The sequence below is a fragment of the Notolepis coatsorum genome (assembly GCF_963971535.1).
Source record: "Notolepis coatsorum genome assembly, contig: SCAFFOLD_501, whole genome shotgun sequence".
NCBI lineage: Eukaryota > Metazoa > Chordata > Actinopteri > Aulopiformes > Paralepididae > Notolepis > Notolepis coatsorum.
In genome coordinates this window covers 123,998-146,676 of record NW_028173088.1, presented here as the reverse complement: position 1 = coordinate 146,676, position 22,679 = coordinate 123,998, and the positions used below count along the sequence as shown (strand labels likewise).

General features: G+C 44.7%; 1 protein-coding gene across 1 annotated transcript in view; it reads right to left on the bottom strand.

Moving 5' to 3' along the window:
• Nucleotides 1-22,679, bottom strand: part of LOC311247899 (malonate--CoA ligase ACSF3, mitochondrial-like) — a gene marked incomplete at its 5' end in the record, with an annotated part of 103,362 nt that overhangs the window by 7,555 nt on the left and 73,128 nt on the right. The window contains 1 exon segment of the mRNA XM_084338884.1: nucleotides 35-169. Coding sequence (XP_084195010.1) covers nucleotides 35-169 — 135 coding nt within the window.

The following is a 22,679-nucleotide window of genomic DNA, read 5'->3' as shown; positions in this document are numbered from 1 at the left end:
CCCCCCCCAGACCGTCCCTTTCTCCTCCTCTCACCCGTGATGTCTGGGTGGGCCAGTAGGTGGCGCTCCACCTCGAGAGCGCTGATCTTGTAGCCGCCGCTCTTGATGATGTCGACGCTGGTTCTGCCCATGATCCAGTACACACCGTCCTTGTACACCGCCGTGTCCCCTGCGGGCCACCGTCCGGTCAGACCGGGGGGGGGAGGGGGAGGGGGAGAGGGAGGGGGAGGGGGGGGAGAGAGACGAGGAGGAAGAGAGATGAGACTGGAGGTCTAATAATAGTGAGTTCAACCCACACACAACACTGAGAGATTACCTGTAATTTAGCATAGCCTCATAGTGTGGCGGACACACACACACACACACACACACACACACACACACACACACACACACACACACACACACACACACACACACACACACACACACACACACACACACACACACACACACACACACACACACACACACACACACACACACACACACACACACACACACAAGGGCTGCACGATTAATCAATTTTAAATCGAAATCACGATTTGGAATGATGCAATTATCAAATCGCAAAAAAAAAATTATCGCAATTTTTTTATTTTTTTTATTTATTTAACCAGGAAGTCCCATTGAGATACAAGATCGGTTTGTGAGAGGGAGGTGAGGGGTTTTAGATTGTGTGTTGTGAAGTTTAGACTTCAGAGAGGGAGAGTAAAGTACAGGAAAAAAAAGGTACCGTTGGGGACCGGTATCGATTCCCAGGTAAAAAGAAACATTTTCAGGCTCGGTGTCACGAACAGACCCACCGCGTAGGCCAGATGCAAGCCGCTTTTTACAATAAACCTCTGTGGGGCTGTTAATTTTTTTTTATTATAATCGCAAATTGAATCGCAATCGCAATATCTGTCAGAAAAATCGCAATTAGATTATTTCCCAAAATCGTGCAGCCCTAACACATGCATGCGCACGCACACGCACACACACACACACACACACACACACACACACACACACACACACACACACACAAGTAGGTGTGTAGATGGGAGGCAGGTGTGGGGGGAGGTGTCTGAGGGGCTCAGCTGGACCCTGGGATGATGAGCAGAGGAAATGGGTCAGCATGGACGAGTGGAGAGAGAGGGGAGAGAGAGAGAGAGGAGAGAGAGGGAGGGAGAGAGAGAGAGAGAGAGAGAGAGGAGAGAGAGGGAGGGAGGGAGAGAGAGAGAGAGAGGAGAGAGAGAGAGAGAGGAGAGAGAGAGAGAGATGGCAACCACCATAAAGACTGTACAAGAAATTCCGTCTGTAATGTACTGATTTCTTTTGTTTTCTCTGTTTGATTGTTTTGTTTTGTTTGGCTTTGGCAATGTAAACGTATGTTTCCCATGTCAATAAAGCCCATTTGAATTGAATTGAATTGAGAGGGGGAGAGAGAGAGGGAGAGAGAGAGAGGGGGGGAGAGAGAGAGAGAGAGAGAGAGAGGAGAGAGAGGGGGGGGGGGAGAGAGAGGGAGAGAGCAAGAGAGAGAGAGATAGAGAGGGGGAGAGAGATAGAGAGGGGGAGAGAGAGAGTGAGAGGGGAAGAGAGAGAGAGAGAGGGAAAGAGAGAGCGAGAGAGAGAGAAATGGAAGGGTAGATGTAGGAAGGGTGGGAGCAAGAAAAGACAGTGGAGCCAGGTGTCCTCATGGATTATTACAGAGTAGGAGACCACAGCTGAGACCCAGGAAGTAGTGTGTGTGTGCGGGTGCGTATGTGTGTGTGTGTGCGTGTGTGTGTGTGTGTGTGTGTGTGACAGTGTGTGCGTGTGTGTGTGTGTGTGTGTGTGTGAGAGAGAGAGAGAGAATGGGATACGCATTAGCTGAAGTGCAGGCTGGCCAAGGGCTAAAGACTGGTGAGGAGAAGACGAACGGGGTGACCCCACATAGCAACAACAGGCTTCAGTACAGAACCAGACCAAGAAAAATACGTGCCATTAAAATATGAGGCATTACGGGGGGGGGGGGGGGGGGCACATTAGTTTAACCACTGTGTGTTTCTAAGCCTTTCTCTGCCTCTCATTTAGCCCACAATATACTCTTTTCACAACGGTCATTTTGATGTAGCAATGTAGCAGAATAAACTATTGAACTAATGTGACTAGAAAGTGTGCTCAGTGGAGCACAAATGTCCGCCAGACCAATTGGTTTTGCCAAGGGGTTTAACACTGAGTGCCAGCAGGGGGCGCACGATTTATCGCTTGAATGCCAGCCGTTTGAGACTGATTTTCAGATATTTTATGATTTTCGCGGAGCTATTTCTATATTCTATATTATGGCTATGTGTCTAATACGCCCGTCGCTTATCAATGACTTGCTTGCAGTCAACATGTACGAAACGGATTGTTTTTTCATCTGTACATTTGAAAAACGGAAGTTTTTGGAAATTTCTAGGGGAAAAAAAAGATTCCGTGATAATAGCTCTTTACTGGAATACACAAAACACGTTGTCATTTTTCTGCCTATTTATGAATCGTTTTTAAATAAACGCTAGATTATCGATAGTATATGTGTACTTATGCACGCTGGAGAAGCGGGCTGAAAAATCGATTATCTATTTCCTGGTCAGTGCTAACGTCATACACGCACACACACACAGACACGTGCAAAATACATCTGATTACCCCAAGACTGGTAACATAGATTCCTTACCTCACATCCGATGTTCTGCAAAAAGATTATTCTAATTCCTGATCGCCATTCCAAATATCGATCGCGTTTATTGATCCAACATTAGGTACTCGAAACACATATTCCACACTGCTCTGAGGGTCCACAATGAATCCGATCGTCTCCGGTTACATGCCTGAGAAGTAAAATGTGAAATCCGGAGTTTTTTTCCCGCATCCATTTCCATTGAGTCCAATCCAAAGGGTGCATTACCATCCGGGAGACGATAGGGGGCGGTATTTTCCCTGTTCGAGCTCATAGACGGTCCCAATGATAACGTGAGGCTAGATTGATGAAAAATGAATGGATATCGCTAATAAAAGCAATAACGATTAAATAACGAGATTTCTCGTCCCTGGCACTCAACGCATGGCATGAAATAACGAGATTTCTCGTGGCTGGCACTCAATGTGTTAAGACAGAATATTAGTACAAGTTGGTTGATTTTAAATGAATTACCTGCAGAGGAATGTGGCCAAACTAATAGGTGCTGAGCAGGGACACGAACCTGCGACTTGCTTCGCAAAACGTGATTACTAGCCCTGTGACCACCTGTGACTTCCTGTGACTTCCTGTGACCACCTGTGACTTCCTGTGACTTCCTGTGACTTCCTGTGACTACCTGTGACTTCCTGTGACCACCTGGCCACTGCGCAGTAGGGCTGTCTTAAATATTTCGAAGCTTCGTTCGATGGGCATGGGATTCGAATATGAAAATAAAATTTGATTATTAAAAAAATATATATATATATATATATATATATATATATATATATATGTGATTTTTTTTTTTTTTTTTTGTGCAAAATCAACTCTGCCTCTCTTTGTTAACTACACCAAGCAATGCTGTTTGTAATTTAAGATGAGGTCGGACTCGGCACAGACAGATTTGTGTTCATTGTGCTGCTTTTATAAAGCCTCAAATGACGGCTTACAATATTTCATGAAAGCAAAGTGTTTCGTTTGTCTAAGATTTAAAAAGGTTTAAACTTTACAGCACTGACAAAGTTGAACAAAGTGCTGTACAAGTCCCACAACATAAATGATTATTATTTTTTTTTAATTATAATTTTTGTAATCTCGAAGCTTCGAATTAAAATCGAATCTCGGCCCCGAAGCTTCGAATTCCAAAAAGAATTCGAAGGTCAGCCCTACTGTGCAGTATATAGTATCAGTGCTATGTTTTGCAGTAAAGGAGATCATTAGAGGCGGTCAGGTGGCGTAACAGAGATTGCGTTCGTCACCAACCCCGGAGCGGCTGGATTCGCCTGTTCGAATCCAGCTCACAGCTCCGGGGTTGTCACCAGCTTGGCTGGCCGTTCACACTAATACAATTGGCAGTATTAGAGGGTGGGAGAAGCTGGCGGGGTGGGTCCGGGTCGTTGTAAACAGCGACTCCTACAGTTCGGTCGGGGCGCCTGCTAAGCGCGGATAGGATCTAAGTGGGATAGTGTGATCCTTCCACACGCTACGCCCTCTCAGTGAGAATCCGCGCTGCCAGGTGAAAAGAAGCGGTTGATTGGCTGGACGTGTGTCGGAGGAAGCACGTGATAGCCTCCACTCTCCCAGACCGACTGTGGGGGGTAAGTGCGCAGCGACCAGGAAGGGGATTGGGAATTGGCATAACGACTAACATTGGGATGGGAGAAAATCGGAGGAAAAAGGAGGGTGAAAAAGACAAAAAAAAAAAAAAAGAAGGGGAGCTGTCTACCAAGGTAGTGTTGAACTTCCTACCAAAAGACCCAAGCAGGGTTGCTGGTGGTGTTGCTTACTGACTAGAGAGGGCAATGTGGTGCAATGTTTCGCAGTAAAGGAGATCGTTGGAAGAGGAGCTGTTCAGTAAGGTGGTGCTGAACACACAGTCCCTGGCTTTCATTGAGATTGATGTGCTTTCACCATAACACTGGCTGTCTCCATCCTCATCGCTCTGCGAAAACAATTCAACCGAGGCAGTTCAAGTTGTGTCAAAGATTGGATTACCGGAATTGCAACGGCCATTATCTACAACGTGGACGTAGCAAAAGAGGAGATTTCAATGCCCCCTTACCTGAACCAGTTCGATATGCAGACTTGTTTGGATGTTGACATCTATCTATGGCTATCTATTGGCACAGTGGCCTAATCGTGTTGTACATAAGGTCATATATTTGTTCCTATCCATCTTACACTTGTATTCTTCTTGTTGTTCTTGCTAATCATAACAATTCTTCATATTTATTTTGAGCTCTGCTAGCGAGAGAGCGGTGATGGATAGAGAGGGGGAGAGAGAGAGAGGGGAAGAGAGAGAGAGAGAGGGGAAGAGAGAGAAATGGAAGGGTAGACGTAGGAAGGGTGGGAGCAAGAAAAGACAGTGGAGCCAGGTGTCCTCATGGATTATTACAGGGTAGGAGACCACAGCTGAGACCCAGGAAGTAGTGTGTGTGTGTGTGTGTGTGTGTGTGTATGTGTGCGTATGTGTGTGTGTGTGTGTGTGTGTGTGTGTGTGTGTGTGTGTGTGAGAGAGAGAGAGAATGGGATACGCATTAGCTGAAGTGCAGGCTGGCCAAGGGCTAAAGACTGGTGAGGAGAAGACGAACGGGGTGACCCCACATAGCAACAACAGGCTTCAGTACAGAACCAGACCAAGAAAAAGACGTGCCATTAAAATATGAGGCATTACGGGGGGGGGGGGGGGGGGGTGTGTTTCTAAGCCTTTCTCTGCCTCTCATTTAGCCCACAATATACTCTTTTCACAACGAAGGATAAGCCAGGATGCTATCCTTATAATAATATAACGTTATCTGCTCTTAATAGATCCAAGCAGGAGGCTCGCACCAGAGTTCCCGTGGTTACCGCATTACGCAATATTGTCACGCACACCGCAGAGTGAAGCTGATGACTGTCCACAAGCATACAGATGTAGTATTGTCTCCCAGCCCCCCGTCCACATGGAAACAACAGAGTTTCAGGTCACTGAAAACAAAAACGCCTTACAGGGTGAAGATCTTTAAAGGGGAACTATTTTACTATTTCTTTCACTATTTGGGCACTTTTACACAATTCCTGTGAGTCTATGGAACACCTCTGTAATTTTCTTTTTTTTTAATTCATTGTTTTGTATTTCTAATGAAGTACTCAAAAACAGCATTTTTCTACCTGAAGATCTTAAGCCGTTTTGAGCCTGGGCACCTAAACCACGGTGGGGCCTGATGCTACACAGCCACATTATTATGCAGCTGAGACATCTGACATCACAGATCAGCACATTTTCAGATGACTCAGTTCAGTGAGGGTGAATATTGTGAGAGGAGAATTGGAAGAATGCGCCAATATGAGAATTAGAGACATAGATCATATTAATATAAGTCCACATAGCTAGGAAACAATGCTAAACACTGAAAAAGGCCATTTATAAGATAGTTCCCCTTTAACAACTCTGTTTTGCCTGAAATATTCTCTGTGCCATCAGGACCACGGAGAGATCCCTGCAGCCGGCTATCAGGACCATGGAGAGATCCCTGCAGCCTGCTATCAGGACCATGGAGAGATCCCTGCAGCCGGCCATCAGGACCACGGAGAGATCCCTGCAGCCGGCCATCAGGACCACGGAGAGATCCCTGCAGCCGGCCATCAGGACCACGGAGAGATCCCTGCAGCCGGCTATCAGGACCACGGAGAGATCCCTGCAGCCGGCTATCAGGACCACGGAGAGATCCCTGCAGCCGGCCATCAGGACCACGGAGAGATCCCTGCAGCCGGCTATCAGGACCATGGAGAGATCCCTGCAGCCGGCCATCAGGACCATGGAGAGATCCCTGCAGCCGGCTATCAGGACCATGGAGAGATCCCTGCAGCCGGCCATCAGGACCACGGAGAGATCCCTGCAGCCTGCTATCAGGACCACGGAGAGATCCCTGCAGCCGGCTATCAGGACCACGGAGAGATCCCTGCAGCCGGCTATCAGGACCATGGAGAGATCCCTGCAGCCAGCTATCAGGACCACGGAGAGATCCCTGCAGCCGGCTATCAGGACCACGGAGAGATCCCTGCAGCCGGCTATCAGGACCATGGAGAGATCCCTGCAGCCGGCCATCAGGACCACGGAGAGATCCCTGCAGCCGGCTATCAGGACCAGGGTTAACCTTCTGTAGTGTGGCAGTGAAAGGGCTAACCTTCTGTAGTGTGGCAGTGAAAGGGTTAACCTTCCGTATTGTCGCAGTGAAAGGGTTAACCTTCTGTAGTGTGGCAGTGAAAGGGTTAACCTTCTGTAGTGTGGCAGTGAAAGGGCTAACCTTCTGTAGTGTGGCAGTGAAAGGGTTAACCTTCCGTATTGTCGCAGTGAAAGGGTTAACCTTCTGTAGTGTGGCAGTGAAAGGGCTAACCTTCCGTATTGTTGCAGTGAAAGGGTTAACCTTCTGTAGAGTGGCAGTGAAAGGGTTAACCTTCCGTATTGTCGCAGTGAAAGGGTTAACCTTCTGTAGTGTGGCAGTGAAAGGGCTAACCTTCCGTATTGTCGCAGTGAAAGGGTTAACCTTCTGTAGTGTGGCAGTGAAAGGGTTAACCTTCCATATTGTCGCAGTGAAAGGGTTAACCTTCTGTAGTGTGGCAGTGAAAGGGCTAACCTTCCGTATTGTCTCAGTGAAAGGGTTAACCTTCTGTCGTGTGGCAATGAAAGGGTTAACCTTCCGTATTGTCGCAGTGAAAGAAAGGGTTAACCGTTCTGCAGTGTGGCAGTGAAAGGGTTAATGTCCAGGCAGCGCTCACCCCTAGCTCTGACACGTCACAAAATGGCTGCCGTGAAAAAAGGGCCCATCTCATCACCTTGAGGCGTGTTCATCCCCCCTCCTCCCCCTCCTCCTCCCCCTCCCCTGTCATCCCAACCACTCAGTACCTCCTATCTCCACCTCTTATCCTCGCCCTCTACATTCTCTCTCTCTCTCTCTCTCTCTCTCTCTCTCTCTCTCTCTCTCTCTCCCTCATTCACTCACTACCTCTCTGGCATCCCTCGCCCCATCTCCCATGTCCCTCACGTGTCTCTCCCCCTCTCCTCTCCTCCTTTGTCTCCCCCCTACCCTCTCTCCACCTGTGTCGCCTCTCTCTCTCTCCTTACCCCCCCCCCCCCCTCTGTCTCTCTACCCATGCCGGCTCCCCCCCTCTCTCTCCTCTGTGCCTCAGCACATCAGCAGAGAGGGGGGCCCATCTGTTCCCATACATCATGCACTTCATTCCGGTTTATTAGCCGGGATAAATCATAAATATTTCATTATACATCACGGGCGGCTGTCGCCCGCGCGCCGTCAATTTATCAGCGCCGCCCTCCGCTCCCTCCGCCGCCGCGGCTATAAGCTTTCCAGTCTATTAAACAAGATTGATACAGTGTGTAAATTTAGATATTGGGAATTTCTTCACAGACCACTGCTCCTGCACTGATAGGCTAGGGCGGCACGGGGGGGGTAGGCCGGGCGGGGGGGTGGTGGGGGTGAAGGGGACCGAGGCGGAGAGGGGGGTTGGGGGGGGGGGTACAGAGAAGTGACTGGGTGTTAACAACGCCAGTAACTGTGTATTTACACTCCTCCTTCCCTCTCCTTCCCTTTTAAGGCAAAGAAGGAAAAGGGGTCATTTGATTACAGCCGTGTCGTTTGGACACAGATATGGGAGTGAGAGTAGGGTTTACAGGCACAATAACACACTGTGTGTGTGTGTGTGTGTGTGTGTGTGTGTGTGTGTATGTGTGTGTATGTGTGTGTGTGTGTGTGTGTGTTTGGGTGTATGTGCCAAGATGGAGAAAAGTACCAGCAGCTTTATTTGTGTGTGTGTGTGTGTGGGGGGTGTCAGTTAAAAGCATAAAGGCAGCTAAGCGAGCCTTAACCCTTTCACTGCCACGCGACGTGTTAACCCTTTCACTACCACACTACATACGGTTAACCCTTTCACTATCACACTACGGAAGGTTAACCCTTTCACTACCACACTACAGAAGTTTAACCCTTTCACTACCACACTACGGAAGGTTAACCCTTTCACTACCACACTACAGAAGTTTAACCCTTTCACTAACACACTACGGAAGGTTAACCCTTTCACTACCACACTACGGAAGGTTAACCCTTTCACTACCACACTACGGCAGGTTAACCCTTTCACTGACACACTACAGAAGGTTAACCCGTCTGTAGTGTGATAGTAAAGGGTTAACCTTCTGTAGTGCGGCAGTGACAGGGTTAATAATGGAAGGATGTACGAGACGCTCGGGCGGCGTACTTGAATGGACTTTGAAGAGCTGCTGCTGCTGCCGCTGGACTTCCCGACCTTGTGTCTCTCGCTCAGGAGATGTGTGTGTGTGTGTGTGTGTGTGTCTCTCGCTCAGCAGATGTGTGTGTGTGTGTGTGTGTGTGTGTCTGTGTGTCTCTCGCTCAGGAGATGGAAATAGACGGAGGGTGGAGAGGAGCATGTTGTGGAGCGAGCAGCACGGGGGAGTTGTGATTGGAGGAGAACACAGAACACTGATAAAGGAGGGGGGAAGGAAGGGCAGGGGGGGGGGGGGGTTGTTGGGAATTGTGTTACTAGGGCACACACACACACACACACACGCACACACACGCACACACGCACACACACACCCACACCCACCCGCAAACCCACACACACACCCGCACACCACTTCAAGCATCAGAGCCTCTCTGCCATTATGTGTTATGGCGTCGGAGGCAGATATGGCCGAATGGCTTTCTTAATTAAAACGATAAGAAGCCTAATTGCGCTGGGCTTTCATCTCGTTCTGAGGCATTAAAGAAAGTGAAGGCGCACGAGTCAGGAGAAGAGAAAAAAAAGAGAAAAGAGAAAATAAATATATAAAACGGAGCGGCGAAGGCCGGAGTCGAGGACGGAGAGGAGAGCGTCTTTCAGAAGACAATGGCCTTTCGGCGAACTTCGCAAAAAAAAATAAAAGATTACAAGAAAAATAAAATCGACATAAAACGTACAGTTCTGAGTGAAGTCGACGTCATCGAAGTCCTTCAATGCCTTCAAGTATAATCTTAGGAATTGGTTGATAGATAATCAAAGATGTGAACACTGATGTCTATACTATGTGGGGATTGAACTGTGTATATTGCAAGGGTTGAATTATGTATGTTATTGCTAATGTGTTTGTAATTGTGTTTTAATCTTTTTTTGTACTAGGTACTAGCCCATTATTGCCCAATGTACGTTTTGTCCCTCAAATAAATACAAACTAAACTAAACTAAGTGGTAATTTTGTTGTTAAGTCACAAACGCTATTGGAAGTAATAATTCTCTACACTCCACACGACATCCAAGAGTATTCAAATTCACATCTTTATTAGCCACGTCATCGATACCCTTTCAGCACAAAAGAGTGAGATTATCCTCCCTTTCAGCACAAAAGAGTGAGATCCCCCCTTAGAGCACAAAAGAGTGAGATCCCCCCATAGAGCACAAAAGAGTGAGATTATCCTCCCTAACAGCCAGTGTTAATTATGGCAGCTATTTAAATTTTAGTTTTTATTCTTAGTCATGTGTCAAATGCTTCTTTTTCGTTTTCATCATATTTAGTCACCTTCATTTATTTTTCGTTTAGTCAGTTTTAGTCAACTAAATGTCTGAGCATTTTAGTCTTAGCCAGTTTTAGTCTCGATTTAGTCTTTTTTGTTTTAGTCTAGATTTAGTCGCAGAAAACAGATGACATTTTTGTCTAGTTTTCGTAAAAAAAAACAATAGTCATTTTATATTGTAAATAATGCAATTCTATTTATTCTTTAAGTATAGTCTAGCCAAAACCCTATCAGCTGATTCACAATAAGTTCAGTAGAAGGCTAGAAGCCCAATAGTAACCAAACATTCCTTGAAATGGTCAATAGATTCAGAAATAGTCAGACATGGAATGGAACATATTCTGATTTAAATAGCTTATTTTAATTTTTTTTAACACTAGCACAGCCATGGAGAAAATGTCACTGATTCCCGCCGGGAACGGGTCAGATGACCCGACAGCTTATAGAAATATGAGAAAAATAAACAGTGTAAACTATATAATTACCTCTGAATATAAAATATGAAGTTTACCACAATGAAATGTAGGTTTGAGTGCATTTTTTTTAAATATACAAAAAATGAAATATTATACTTTTATTTTTTGTGGATGGAAGAGCGACACATTGACGGGCAAAGAGCCACATGCAGCTCGCGAGCCATGGGTTGGCCACCCCTGCCCTAGACGCTCACAAAGTGCTGTGATATTCGTCTGTTCCAACGGCCCATTATGTGGAATAACGTTCTAATTACATTTTCCTGAAGTCATTTTGAAATTTCAGAAACCGTGCCAGATCAAACGGGTACTTTTAGGAAAAGTCATTGAGTGACAGAGCTGGAGCTCGACCGAGTGACGAGGATACATTTATTGAAAATGCCTAGGTGTCATTTGACCCCTTGTCGGCTGTGCTAGTGTTAACCAACAAAGCAACAATAGGATAGTTACACAGTACACACTGATTATTGCCATTCTAACTGGGAACTACTGTACAAATTTCACACATGTACAGTTCCCTTGAGCTGTACTGTATTGTACCCATTCTGCAATCTGTTAATACAATTTTCAACCAACCAATCAATCAATCAATCGTCACACACACATTCCCTTTTGTCCGTCGAGTACAACCGTAGATCGCTGACGTCAATTTCAACTTAAAATGGCGGCCTCCATCAGAGCATTCGGCTAACAACATTAGCTTAGCGAACCTGCCACTGTACTTCTATGTGCATAAAGTGTGGTAGCAAAATATCACAGCCCCTAAGACTGGGAGCGTTCTAACTCTACTGAGCATGTACCCAACATTATGTGAAAAATTTAAAGTCATTACGATGTTTTAGTGCGCTTCAAGCGCTAAAGGGATTCATTAACAACGTATACTAAGTAGGGTCTATCGATTAGCCAGAAACGGAAATGCTGAAATAATAACGTGAATTATTCTAAAAGTTATAATTATTTTGTCTCATCTTGTTTTAGTCAACATAAATTAAGAGAGAATTCGTCATGGTTTTTGTAAAGTACATTTTTGTGTCCTCAGATGTAGTCAACGATCATGCATAAATAATTTAGTCACGTTAGTGTCACATGATCTACATCTACATTAACGTGACGTCACGTCTCGTTGTCGTCGGGGGAAAAAGCTTTGTTGACGACCATATATAGTCATAATTTTCGTTGACAAAACAGCACAAACGAGTGAGATTATCCTCCCTAACAGCACAAAAGAGTGAGATTCCTCTCAAGCGGAGACACATCAATAAATTAGTAGCAATAACGATAAAGAAGCTCTCACTTATAATACAATATTCACAGTGTGGCAGAGAAGTAGCGTAAACAATGATGAAAAGGCACTAGATTATAATATGATATATATGAATATGATATCATAGTCTGGGTGTAGTGTGTGCAGAGTAGCAGGCAGAATCAATGATAAAAAATGTCTCTAAATGATAATACAATATTCAGTCCAGATGAAGTGTGTGCCAAGTGGCAGCAGACGATTAGGGCTAACCTTCGAATTTTTTTTGGTCAGGGCCGAGATTCGATTTTAATTCGAAGCAAAAAAAAAAAAAAAATTGAATTAAAATGTTTAATACAAAAAAGAAAAAAATTATGTTGTGGGACTTGTACAGCACTTTGTTCAACTTTGTCAGTGCTCCATAGAGCAGAGTGGAGAGACAGACTGCGTTGTAAACGGCAACCTTGGTGCTGACCTTCAGGTTTCGGTTTTCAAAAACCCTGCTGCGTAGGCGTCCAAAGGATGATGCCGCTTTATTGATACGTGTGTGTATCTCCGCGTCAAGGGAGCAGCATGAGGACAGAGTGGAGCCGAGGTAGGTGAAATGATCCACTGTTTTGAGTGGAACACCGTTTATGTGAAAACTGGGAGGTGTAGAGGTTCGGGAAGTGAGTTGGGACTTCGGTTTTTTGGATGTTGACCTGGAGACCGAAGGATTGGTACAGGCTGGATATGGTGTCGAGAGAGGATGCTGCATAGACTCTGGACTGTGAGCTAAGATGGCACAGTCATCAGCGTACTGTAGCTCACAGACTTGGCAGGATTTTGTCTTTGTGTGTGCCTGGAGCCGGCGGATGTTGAAGAGACTACCATCAAGGCGGTATTCCACATGGACACCGTCTTCATGTCCCAGGGCTCGGCGGAAGAGGCAGGTGACGGCAGAGAGGAGGAGATTAAAGAGCACCGGAGCCAAGACACAGCCCTGCTTCACCCCAACCTTAACCTTAAATAATTCTGACTGGAGCAACACAAAGGAAGCACAACGGGTGAAATGAGGTGGTAACTGCATTCCATCAGCGTCTCGGTGCGTCGGTGCTATTTTGCGGGTATTTAAATGAGGTAATATGGGCGGAACATGTGCCCCTTGGTATGCAAATGAGCCTCGTCAAAAAACACTCCCAATTCACAAAGGCCGGCGCTAATTGCACCGCGCAGTTAAAGCAACGCTCTTTATGTCTTGAGAGATTTGGTGGCAACTATAAGCATAAGAATATTTCGAATGAGAATATCACTTTTTGATTTAAATCAACCGGAGACACAGGTTTGCCACCTCAAGCAATTCTTGATCTACTCGATGAAATCAAGGATGATATTGAGCCAGCCACCCAGAGATCCCATGCAATCTTATTTATTATTTACATATTGTATTCAACTTTGCCATGGCACTGCCATGTTGCCACTGACAACATCTGGTTTCTTTGTTAGCGGGAAGACTGGCATTGCACGCTGTTCACCAGTGTGTTGTGATCTGGTGTGAGCCGACAGACGAGAGCAAAGTGCCCGTATTCCGATCCGCGCAATAATATTCACGGGGTTAGATCTCGTCGTGGGACACACGTTCCCAATGCATTGTCCCGTGGGATTAATTAGAAACGCAAGGCTTGCCGCGGGCGACACATGTGGTCCTTCGGGGCTACCCGCGGGCACCATGCTGGTGACCCCATATGATATATATATAGTATAATATATGATATATTATGATAATATGGGTTCTCTCATTCATAACAATGGAAGCAATGACATTCTATCGGTCGCCTGGCAAAAATCGCCCGCCGTGTGCATTGGATTTAAGAGCTTCCCTCTCCCTCATTTCGGGTTTATTTCTTCCCCTTCCTGATATCTGCCAACAGGCAGCGCTGGCAGGTGCAGACTGCTCCGTGAGCCAACTGCACTGGAGAAAATCAGGAGCAAATTGCACACCTATGGGCAAATCGCACGCAGTTAAGGGTGCTATTAGCGCCACGCAATCCATTCTTTGTGAATTCGCCCCTTTGTTATTAAAAACGGTTCGGTGTTGGAATTTCAACGTTCGGTACTTCAGACATAATGCCTCCACAAATGTATTTAGCGACGGTTATTTGAGGGGTCTCATTTTGGCGCTTTTCAAAACAGTTAAATAGCTACGAGCTACACTTCAGGAAGTGTATGTCACGTCTACACTACGGTGGCTCTATAGTGTCAGACAGAACGGCCAGGAAAAAAAAAGGCACACACACAATGTAGCTGTGAATTCTAAAATGTGATCAACCCTTGTGGACATTCTGATCTATTCTATCTAGGTACAGAGTATCGAATCAGCGTTGTTTCAATTCAAAGTATCAATTCGGTATCGAGTATCATGATACTAAACTTGGTATTGAAGTAAAAATATTGGTACTAGCAGGCAGGCAGGCACACGCGCGCACACACTAAAGTCTACACTAAAAGTGCTTGCAGTCAGGGTGAGGGTTAGGAGGGTGGGGTGAGGATGGAGGGAGGTGAGGATGGAGGGGGTGAGGAGGGTGGAGGGAGGTGTATGGAAGGAGAAGGGCACCATGGAAAGAGCAATAAGTGACACATGACAAAGGTCACATCTGACATCACAAGCACACTTCAGTCCGTCAGCTACAGGCGTCGCAGCCTGAGGTGTTGGGAAGAGGCTAAAAAAACAAAACCAGACAACAGTTTTTTATGGAAGTCCTCTATCAGTCTATTGTGTCCGCTCTCCTCGGGCCCGAGCCCACACCAGCATTCTGCTGCTGTTATTGCAACAAGTAAACTTCTCCTTCGACAACTCTGTCTGTAAATAAACAGTACTGTATATTTGTATATCTTGTATTATGTCATAAATGTCTGGATGTAACAGTACTGTCTATCTGTATGTCGTGTATGTCATAAATGTTATGAATTGAAAATGGGGGACCCTGATGTAAACAAGACGACAGTCTTTCTCTGGTCTGCATCCCCTTAACAACTGTGTGTATTGAGCCGTACTGTACTGTACCCATTCTGCAATCTGTTAAATAAAACGTTCAATCAATCAATCAATCAATCAATCAATCAACTTCTTCTTAGTCAGAATATACTGTACAACAGCCTGTATGAAGTATACAGTACGTCTCCTTAGGGAAGCCAATACATTAGACATTTTTAAAAGGCAGCTTAATTTAAAACAAAATCTCTTTACTAAAGCATTTGACTGACTTTACACTATTATACTGTACTATTTCTCTGTGATTGACATTGCACTATTTATCTATGTTTTATTCCCCATGTTTTTATTCTCTTTTATTTTATATATCCGAGGCTGGACATCCGTATTAGTCAATTACTGTTTTCCCACAGATAGGCGGGACGTTTTTGGGACCGTGAGCAGGAACTGTGAAAGGCTTTACAGACCAAGTCTTGGCGTATTATTATTTTTTATTGCACTGCACTATTTTACTCTGTCTATTGCTTTTTATTACAGGTTCGGGTATTAAACTGTGTGGAACTGCGCCCTGAGAGAGGGAACTGCGCCCTGAGAGAGAGAACTGCGCCCTGAGAGAGAGAACTGCACCCTGAGAGAGGGAACTGCACCCTGAGAGAGGGAACTGCACCCTGAGAGAGAGAACTGCACCCTGAGAGAGAGAACTGCACCCTGAGAGAGAGAACTGCACCCTGAGAGAGAGAACTGCACCCTGAGAGAGGGAACTGCACCCTGAGAGAGAGAACTGCACCCTGAGAGAGAACTGCACCCTGAGAGAGGGAACTGCACCCTGAGAGAGGGAACTGCACCCTGAGAGAGAGAACTGCACCCTGAGAGAGAGAACTGCACTCTGAGAGAGGGAACTGCACCCTGAGAGAGAGAACTGCACTCTGAGAGAGGGAACTGCACCCTGAGAGAGAGAACTGCACCCCGAGAGAGAGAACTGCACCCTGAGAGAGGGAACTGCACCCTGAGAGAGAGAACTGCACCCTGAGAGAGGGAACTGCACCCTGAGAGAGAGAACTGCACCCTGAGAGAGAAAACTGCACCCTGAGAGATGGAACTGCACCCTGAGAGAGAGAACTGCACCCTGAGAGAGGGAACTGCACCCTGACAGAGAAAACTGCACCCTGAGAGATGGAACTGCACCCTGAGAGAGGGAACTGCACCCTGAGAGGGAGGTTTGCCCTGAGAGGGAGGTTTGCCCTGAGAGGGAGGTTTGCCCTGAGAGAGGGAGGTTTGCCCTGAGAGGGAGGTTTGCCCTGAGAGGGAGGTTTGCCCTGAGAGGGAGGTTTGCCCTGAGAGGGAGGTTCGAAGTGGGTGTCAGACAAGAGGGAAGACTGTCAGGTGTTAAACTGTGGATACCAAACAGAAGGTAAAGACGACTTTAAACTGTACAGTAACAGTAATCCAGAACTATTTTATTCCACTGTAAAGAAACTGTGATTTTATAGTATGTCTGCACTTACAGTATGTGCTCAATTCATCATTCATGTCTTTCACATTCTACTAAAACTGAATCAAACCATAAACAAGGTGGCCTGTTGGGATGTTAGATCCTAATGTGAAAAACTGTGATTTTATATGTCTGCACATTTGACCTGTGCTATTATTTTACTTATTTTTACTTTTATCTTTACGTCCCACTATCCGCTGGGTGCATACTATAACCGTTATCATGTTTTGTAACAGATTACAGAAGCCTATTGGAACGTGAGGTTCTGATATGATTTGATTAATATATCGGCATTACCGTATTTCATCCCACTTTATGCTTTGCTCTTGCTGCTTGTTTTACACTGATTTTATGTCTTATTTCTTACTGATGTAAAGCACTTTGAACTGCAATCCCCTGTATGAAAGGTGCTATACAAATAAAGTTATTATTATTATTATTATTATTATTATTATTATTATTATTATTATTATTATTATTATTATTATTATTATTATTATTATAGTTAGAATATACTGTACAACAGCCTGTATGAAGTAAAGGCTTCTCCTTAGTCAGAATACACTGTACAACAGCCTGTATGAAGTATTGATTGAACATTTTATTTAACAGATTGCAGAATGGGTACAATACAGTACGGCTCAATACACACAATCGTTAAGGGGATGCAGACCAGAGAAAGACTTTCGTCTCGTTTACATCACGGTCCCCCATTTTCAATTCATAATGCATACGTGTAGTTTACGTCTCCTTAGTCAGAATATACTGTTCAATCTGCAGCAACTTGAGTTTTGCACCCCGAGCTGAATCCTACAGTACGCAGGGATGCTGGCAGTCTGTTATTCCAGCCAGCGGCAGCACCTCTGATCCTACAGAGAGCACCGCGGAACAACACCTACCATCGCACGGAAAACAACCAGTATCTGCCTCATCTATGCAGGGATGAACAAGGTCGGGGCTGTGAGTCACGCCTCTATGCGGAGTGACTGTAAACACTTAGCATACATGAATATTAATGTTCCACATTAAAGCCCCCGATGTCTAGATGGCGGAGTTAATGAGGATAAATAACAGACAGTCAAGCACCAAAATCTCAGCTCTGATATTATTTATCATCCTTAACTTTTGTCATGGCTCTTTTTTCTTTTTTAGTAATTAATATCATAACGTACAAGAAAGCGGGCACTTCGCACTTGGATGAGTGATCTCATTTGTTTAATATAATGCAATTAAAGGGGCTTGGATTGCTTTATGTTAATGTTACTGATTATGTTGCTCGCTGGGTTTCTCCTCCTCGGCAGATAACAAGCTGAACTGGAGGATTGATGCCCGTTTGAGATCCGCTCGGTGTGTTCGCTGAGCGGAGTGTACTTGACTGTCGTTTACATGCCACGGCTCTTCACGGAGTGTCTCACAAATCTAAACTCTGACACGAGCAACACTCACCGGCTCAAAACAACAGCGGTGGATTATGTAAAAGACACGACAGAGCCGACTTTGATTTCAAAACATCGACTGATATGGCTGTACCGAGCGCGCTCTCCTCAGAGATAGTTAAAGCGGAGTTAAAAGGAACATGGCAACCTTTTGGGAGATTATCTCATTTGAAGATAGGTACCCTTCTCTCATCTCTTTGTGTGGCGGTACAGAGAGGAGAAAACGGCAGCGCCCTAGCTAGTTCGCGCAATGACCGGAAGTGGATACCAATCATTCGCCTGCCGTCAAAAGTAATGAAATACACTTTCCGACAACTCCAAAACTATCTCATTTACATGACTGTATTTGCCACGTGTAGAAATGATGTAAAATGAGAGCGTAAAATACATTTTAGAATGTAATACAGTTTTTTTTATAAATCAGTAACATTATCTTCAAGATTTTGAAGACCCCTACAAATATTTCTAACATTTTGGTACTTGGTATATATGTAACGGTTGGTACCGCAAGGCACAGTCACGCTGGACTTGAGATGTTGTGAAGTGACTGGGGCGAGTAGCGGTGCTGTGGGTTAAACTCACTCTCACCCTCAAAAGACACATAGACACGTTACAAAGCAGTGAGTTCACCTCTTGGTATAGCGGTCTGTGTTTTTGCTCGCAGTGTGGGGGAGACCACGGGTTCGAAACTCCCTCGGGGCATCGAAGTTTAAGGTGACAATGTCAAAACCGTTACATATATATATATAACGCTTTGGATAAAAACGCTATATAAATGCACCATTTACCATTTAACCACTGTAACAACACGATACATTTATCTATATTACTAAAAAATATATTTATTGAATCAATTCTATGGCTTCAAATCCACAAATTGGCTACAAATCCACCCCCTTCCCCCTAAACTGCTCTAGTATAATCACTGGACCGATGAATTGTATTAACGGAGAGGGGTGAGAGTGTATTAACCCTTTCGCTGCCGCACTACCAAACGGTTAACCATTTCACTGCGACAATACACAGAAGGTTAACCCTTTCACTGCCACACAACATCAGGTTAACCCTTTCACTGCCACACTACAGAAGGTTAACCCTTTACTATCACACTACCGACGGTAAGGCAGTGAAAGGGTTCACAGAGTGTGCAGAGCGGTGAGAGTGTATTAATGCAGAGGAGGGGTGAGAGTGTATTAATGTAGAGGGGTGAGAGTGTATTAATGTAGAGGTTGAGAGTGTATTAATGCAGAGGGGTGAGAGTGTATTAATGCAGAGGGGTGAGAGTGTATTAATGCAGAGAGTGAGAGTGTATTAATGTAGAGGGGTGAGAGTGTATTAATGTAGAGGGGTGAGAGTGTATTAATGTAGAGGGGTGAGAGTGTATTAATGTAGATGGGTGAGAGTGTATTAATGCAGAGGGGTGAGAGTGTATTAATGTAGAGGGGTGAGAGTGTATTAATGTAGAGGGGTGAGAGTGTATTAATGTAGAGGGGTGAGAGTGTATTAATGTAGAGGGGTGAGAGTGTATTAATGTAGAGGGGTGAGAGTGTATTAATGCAGAGGGGTGAGAGTGTATTAATGTAGAGAGTGAGAGTGTATTAATGTAGAGGGGTGAGAGTGTATTAATGCAGAGAGTGAGAGTGTATTAATGTAGAGGGGTGAGAGTGTATTAATGTAGAGGGGTGAGAGTGTATTAATGTAGAGGGGTGAGAGTGTATTAATGTAGAGGGGTGAGAGTGTATTAATGTAGATGGGTGAGAGTGTATTAATGCAGAGGGGTGAGAGTGTATTAATGTAGAGGGGTGAGAGTGTATTAATGTAGAGGGGTGAGAGTGTATTAATGTAGAGGGGTGAGAGTGTATTAATGTAGAGGGGTGAGAGTGTATTAATGTAGAGGGGTGAGAGTGTATTAATGCAGAGGGGTGAGAGTGTATTAATGTAGAGGGGTGAGAGTGTATTAATGTAGAGGGGTGAGAGTGTATAAATGTAGAGGGGTGAGAGTGTATTAATGTAGAGGGGTGAGAGTGTATTAATGTAGAGCGGTGAGAGTGTATAAATGTAGAGGGGTGAGAGTGTATTAATGTAGAGAGGTGAGAGTGTATTAATGTAGAGGGGTGAGAGTGTATTAATGTAGAGCGGTGAGAGTGTATTAATGTAGAGGGGTGAGAGTGTATTAATGTAGAGGGGTGAGAGTGTATTAATGTAGAGGGGTGAGAGTGTATTAATGTAGAGGGGTGAGAGTGTATTAATGCAGAGGGGTGAGAGTGTATTAATGTAGAGGGGTGAGAGTGTATTAATGTAGAGGGGTGAGAGTGTATTAATGTAGAGGGGTGAGAGTATATTAATGCAGAGGGGTGAGAGTGTATTAATGTAGAGTGTGCAGAGGGGTGAGAGTGTATTAATGTAGAGGGGTGAGAGTGTATTAATGTAGAGGGGTGAGAGTGTATTAATGCAGAGGGGTGAGAGTGTATTAATGTAGAGGGGTGAGAGTGTATTAATGCAGAGGGGTGAGAGTGTATTAATGCAGAGGGGTGAGAGTGTATTAATGTAGAGGGGTGAGAGTGTATTAATGTAGAGGGGTGAGAGTATATTAATGCAGAGGGGTGAGAGTGTATTAATGTAGAGGGGTGAGAGTGTATTAATGCAGAGGGGTGAGAGTGTATTAATGTAGAGTGTGCAGAGGGGTGAGAGTGTATTAATGTAGAGGGGTGAGAGTGTATTAATGTAGAGGGGTGAGAGTGTATTAATGCAGAGTGTGAGAGTGTATTAATGCAGAGGGGTGAGAGTGTATTAATGTAGAGGGGTGAGAGTGTATTAATGCAGAGGGGTGAGGGTGTATTAATGTAGAGGGGTGAGAGTGTATTAATGTAGAGCGGTGAGAGTGTATTAATGCAGAGGGGTGAGAGTGTATTAATGTAGAGGGGTGAGAGTGTATTAATGCAGAGGGGTGAGAGTGTATTAATGCAGAGGGGTGAGAGTGTATTAATGTAGAGGAGTGAGAGTGTATTAATGCAGAGGGGTGAGAGTGTATTAATGCAGAGGGGTGAGAGTGTATTAATGTAGAGGGGTGAGAGTGTATTAATGTAGAGGTTGAGTGTATTAATGCAGAGGGGTGAGAGTGTATTAATGTAGAGGGGTGAGAGTGTATTAATGTAGAGAGTGAGAGTGTATTAATGTAGAGGGGTGAGAGTGTATTAATGCAGAGGGGTGAGAGTGTATTAATGTAGAGGGGTGAGAGTGTATTAATGTAGAGGGGTGAGAGTGTATTAATGTAGAGTGTGCAGAGGGGTGAGAGTGTATTAATGTAGAGGGGTGAGAGTGTATTAATGTAGAGCGGTGAGAGTGTATTAATGTAGAGGGGTGAGAGTGTATTAATGTAGAGGGGTGAGAGTGTATTAATGCAGATGGGTGAGAGTGTATTAATGCAGAGGGGTGAGAGTGTATTAATGCAGAGGGGTGAGAGTGTATTAATGCAGAGGGGTGAGAGTGTATTAATGTAGAGGGGTGAGAGTGTATTAATGTAGAGGGGTGAGAGTGTATTAATGTAGAGGGGTGAGAGTGTATTAATGTAGAGCGGTGAGAGTGTATTAATGTAGAGGGGTGAGAGTGTATTAATGCAGAGGGGTGAGAGTGTATTAATGTAGAGGGGTGAGAGTATATTAATGTAGAGGGGTGAGAGTGTATTAATGTAGAGGGGTGAGAGTGTATTAATGTAGAGGGGTGAGAGTGTATTAATGTAGAGCGGTGAGAGTGTATTAATGCAGAGGGGTGAGAGTGTATTAATGCAGAGGGGTGAGAGTGTATTAATGTAGAGGGGTGAGAGCGTATTAATGCAGAGGGGTGAGAGTATATTAATGTAGAGGGGTGAGAGTGTATTAATGCAGAGGGGTGAGAGTGTATTAATGTAGATGGGTGAGAGTGTATTAATGTAGAGCGGTGAGAGTGTATTAATGTAGAGGGGCGAGAGTGTATTAATGTAGAGTGTGAGAGTATATTAATGTAGAGGGGTGAGTGTATTAATGCAGAGGGGTGAGAGTGTATTAATGTAGAGGGGTGAGAGTGTATTAATGTAGAGGGGTGAGAGTGTATTAATGTAGAGGGGTGAGAGTGTATTAATGCAGAGGGGTAAGAGTGTATTAATGTAGAGGGTTGAGAGTGTATTAATGTAGAGGGGTGAGAGTGTATTAATGTAGAGGGGTGAGAGTGTATTAATGCAGAGGGGTGAGAGTGTATTAATGTAGAGTGTGCAGAGGGATAAGAGTATATTAATGCAGAGGGGTGAGCACGTGGAACAGACTGGACAGAAAGTCTCCCCCCCCCCCCCCCCCCCCCGTCTCCGAGTCACAAAGCAACGTCCAGGATGTCTCTCTCCGACGGGCGGCTACTTCTGAAATCACAACAACAACAACTTTCATCCGTCCCGCTTTCAACCAGACAATAAATAATGAAGTGAGTGGATGAAAACCCAGTGAAACACTTCTTTCTCTCCCCTCTGTAGTTCGAAGATAAAAGAAGAGACGACAGTCGACTACAGAGGAGACTCTCGAGGACCCTGGCGTTGAATTTTTTTTTTTTTTAATACATGAAAGAAAATATGATTTGAGAGATATTTGTAAATGTACTGTTCAAAAAGCTAAGACAGGGATTAAAATGAGGTGTATTTCTATTATTGGGGTTCACTTGTGGAACAATGCTGATATACATTTAAGAATGAGTCATTCGCTTTTGGTTTTTAAGAAAATGGTTTGTAAAGCTATTTTTGAAAACTACAAGGGTGAATAATACTGTTTTTTTTTGCTATTTTCTTTTAGAA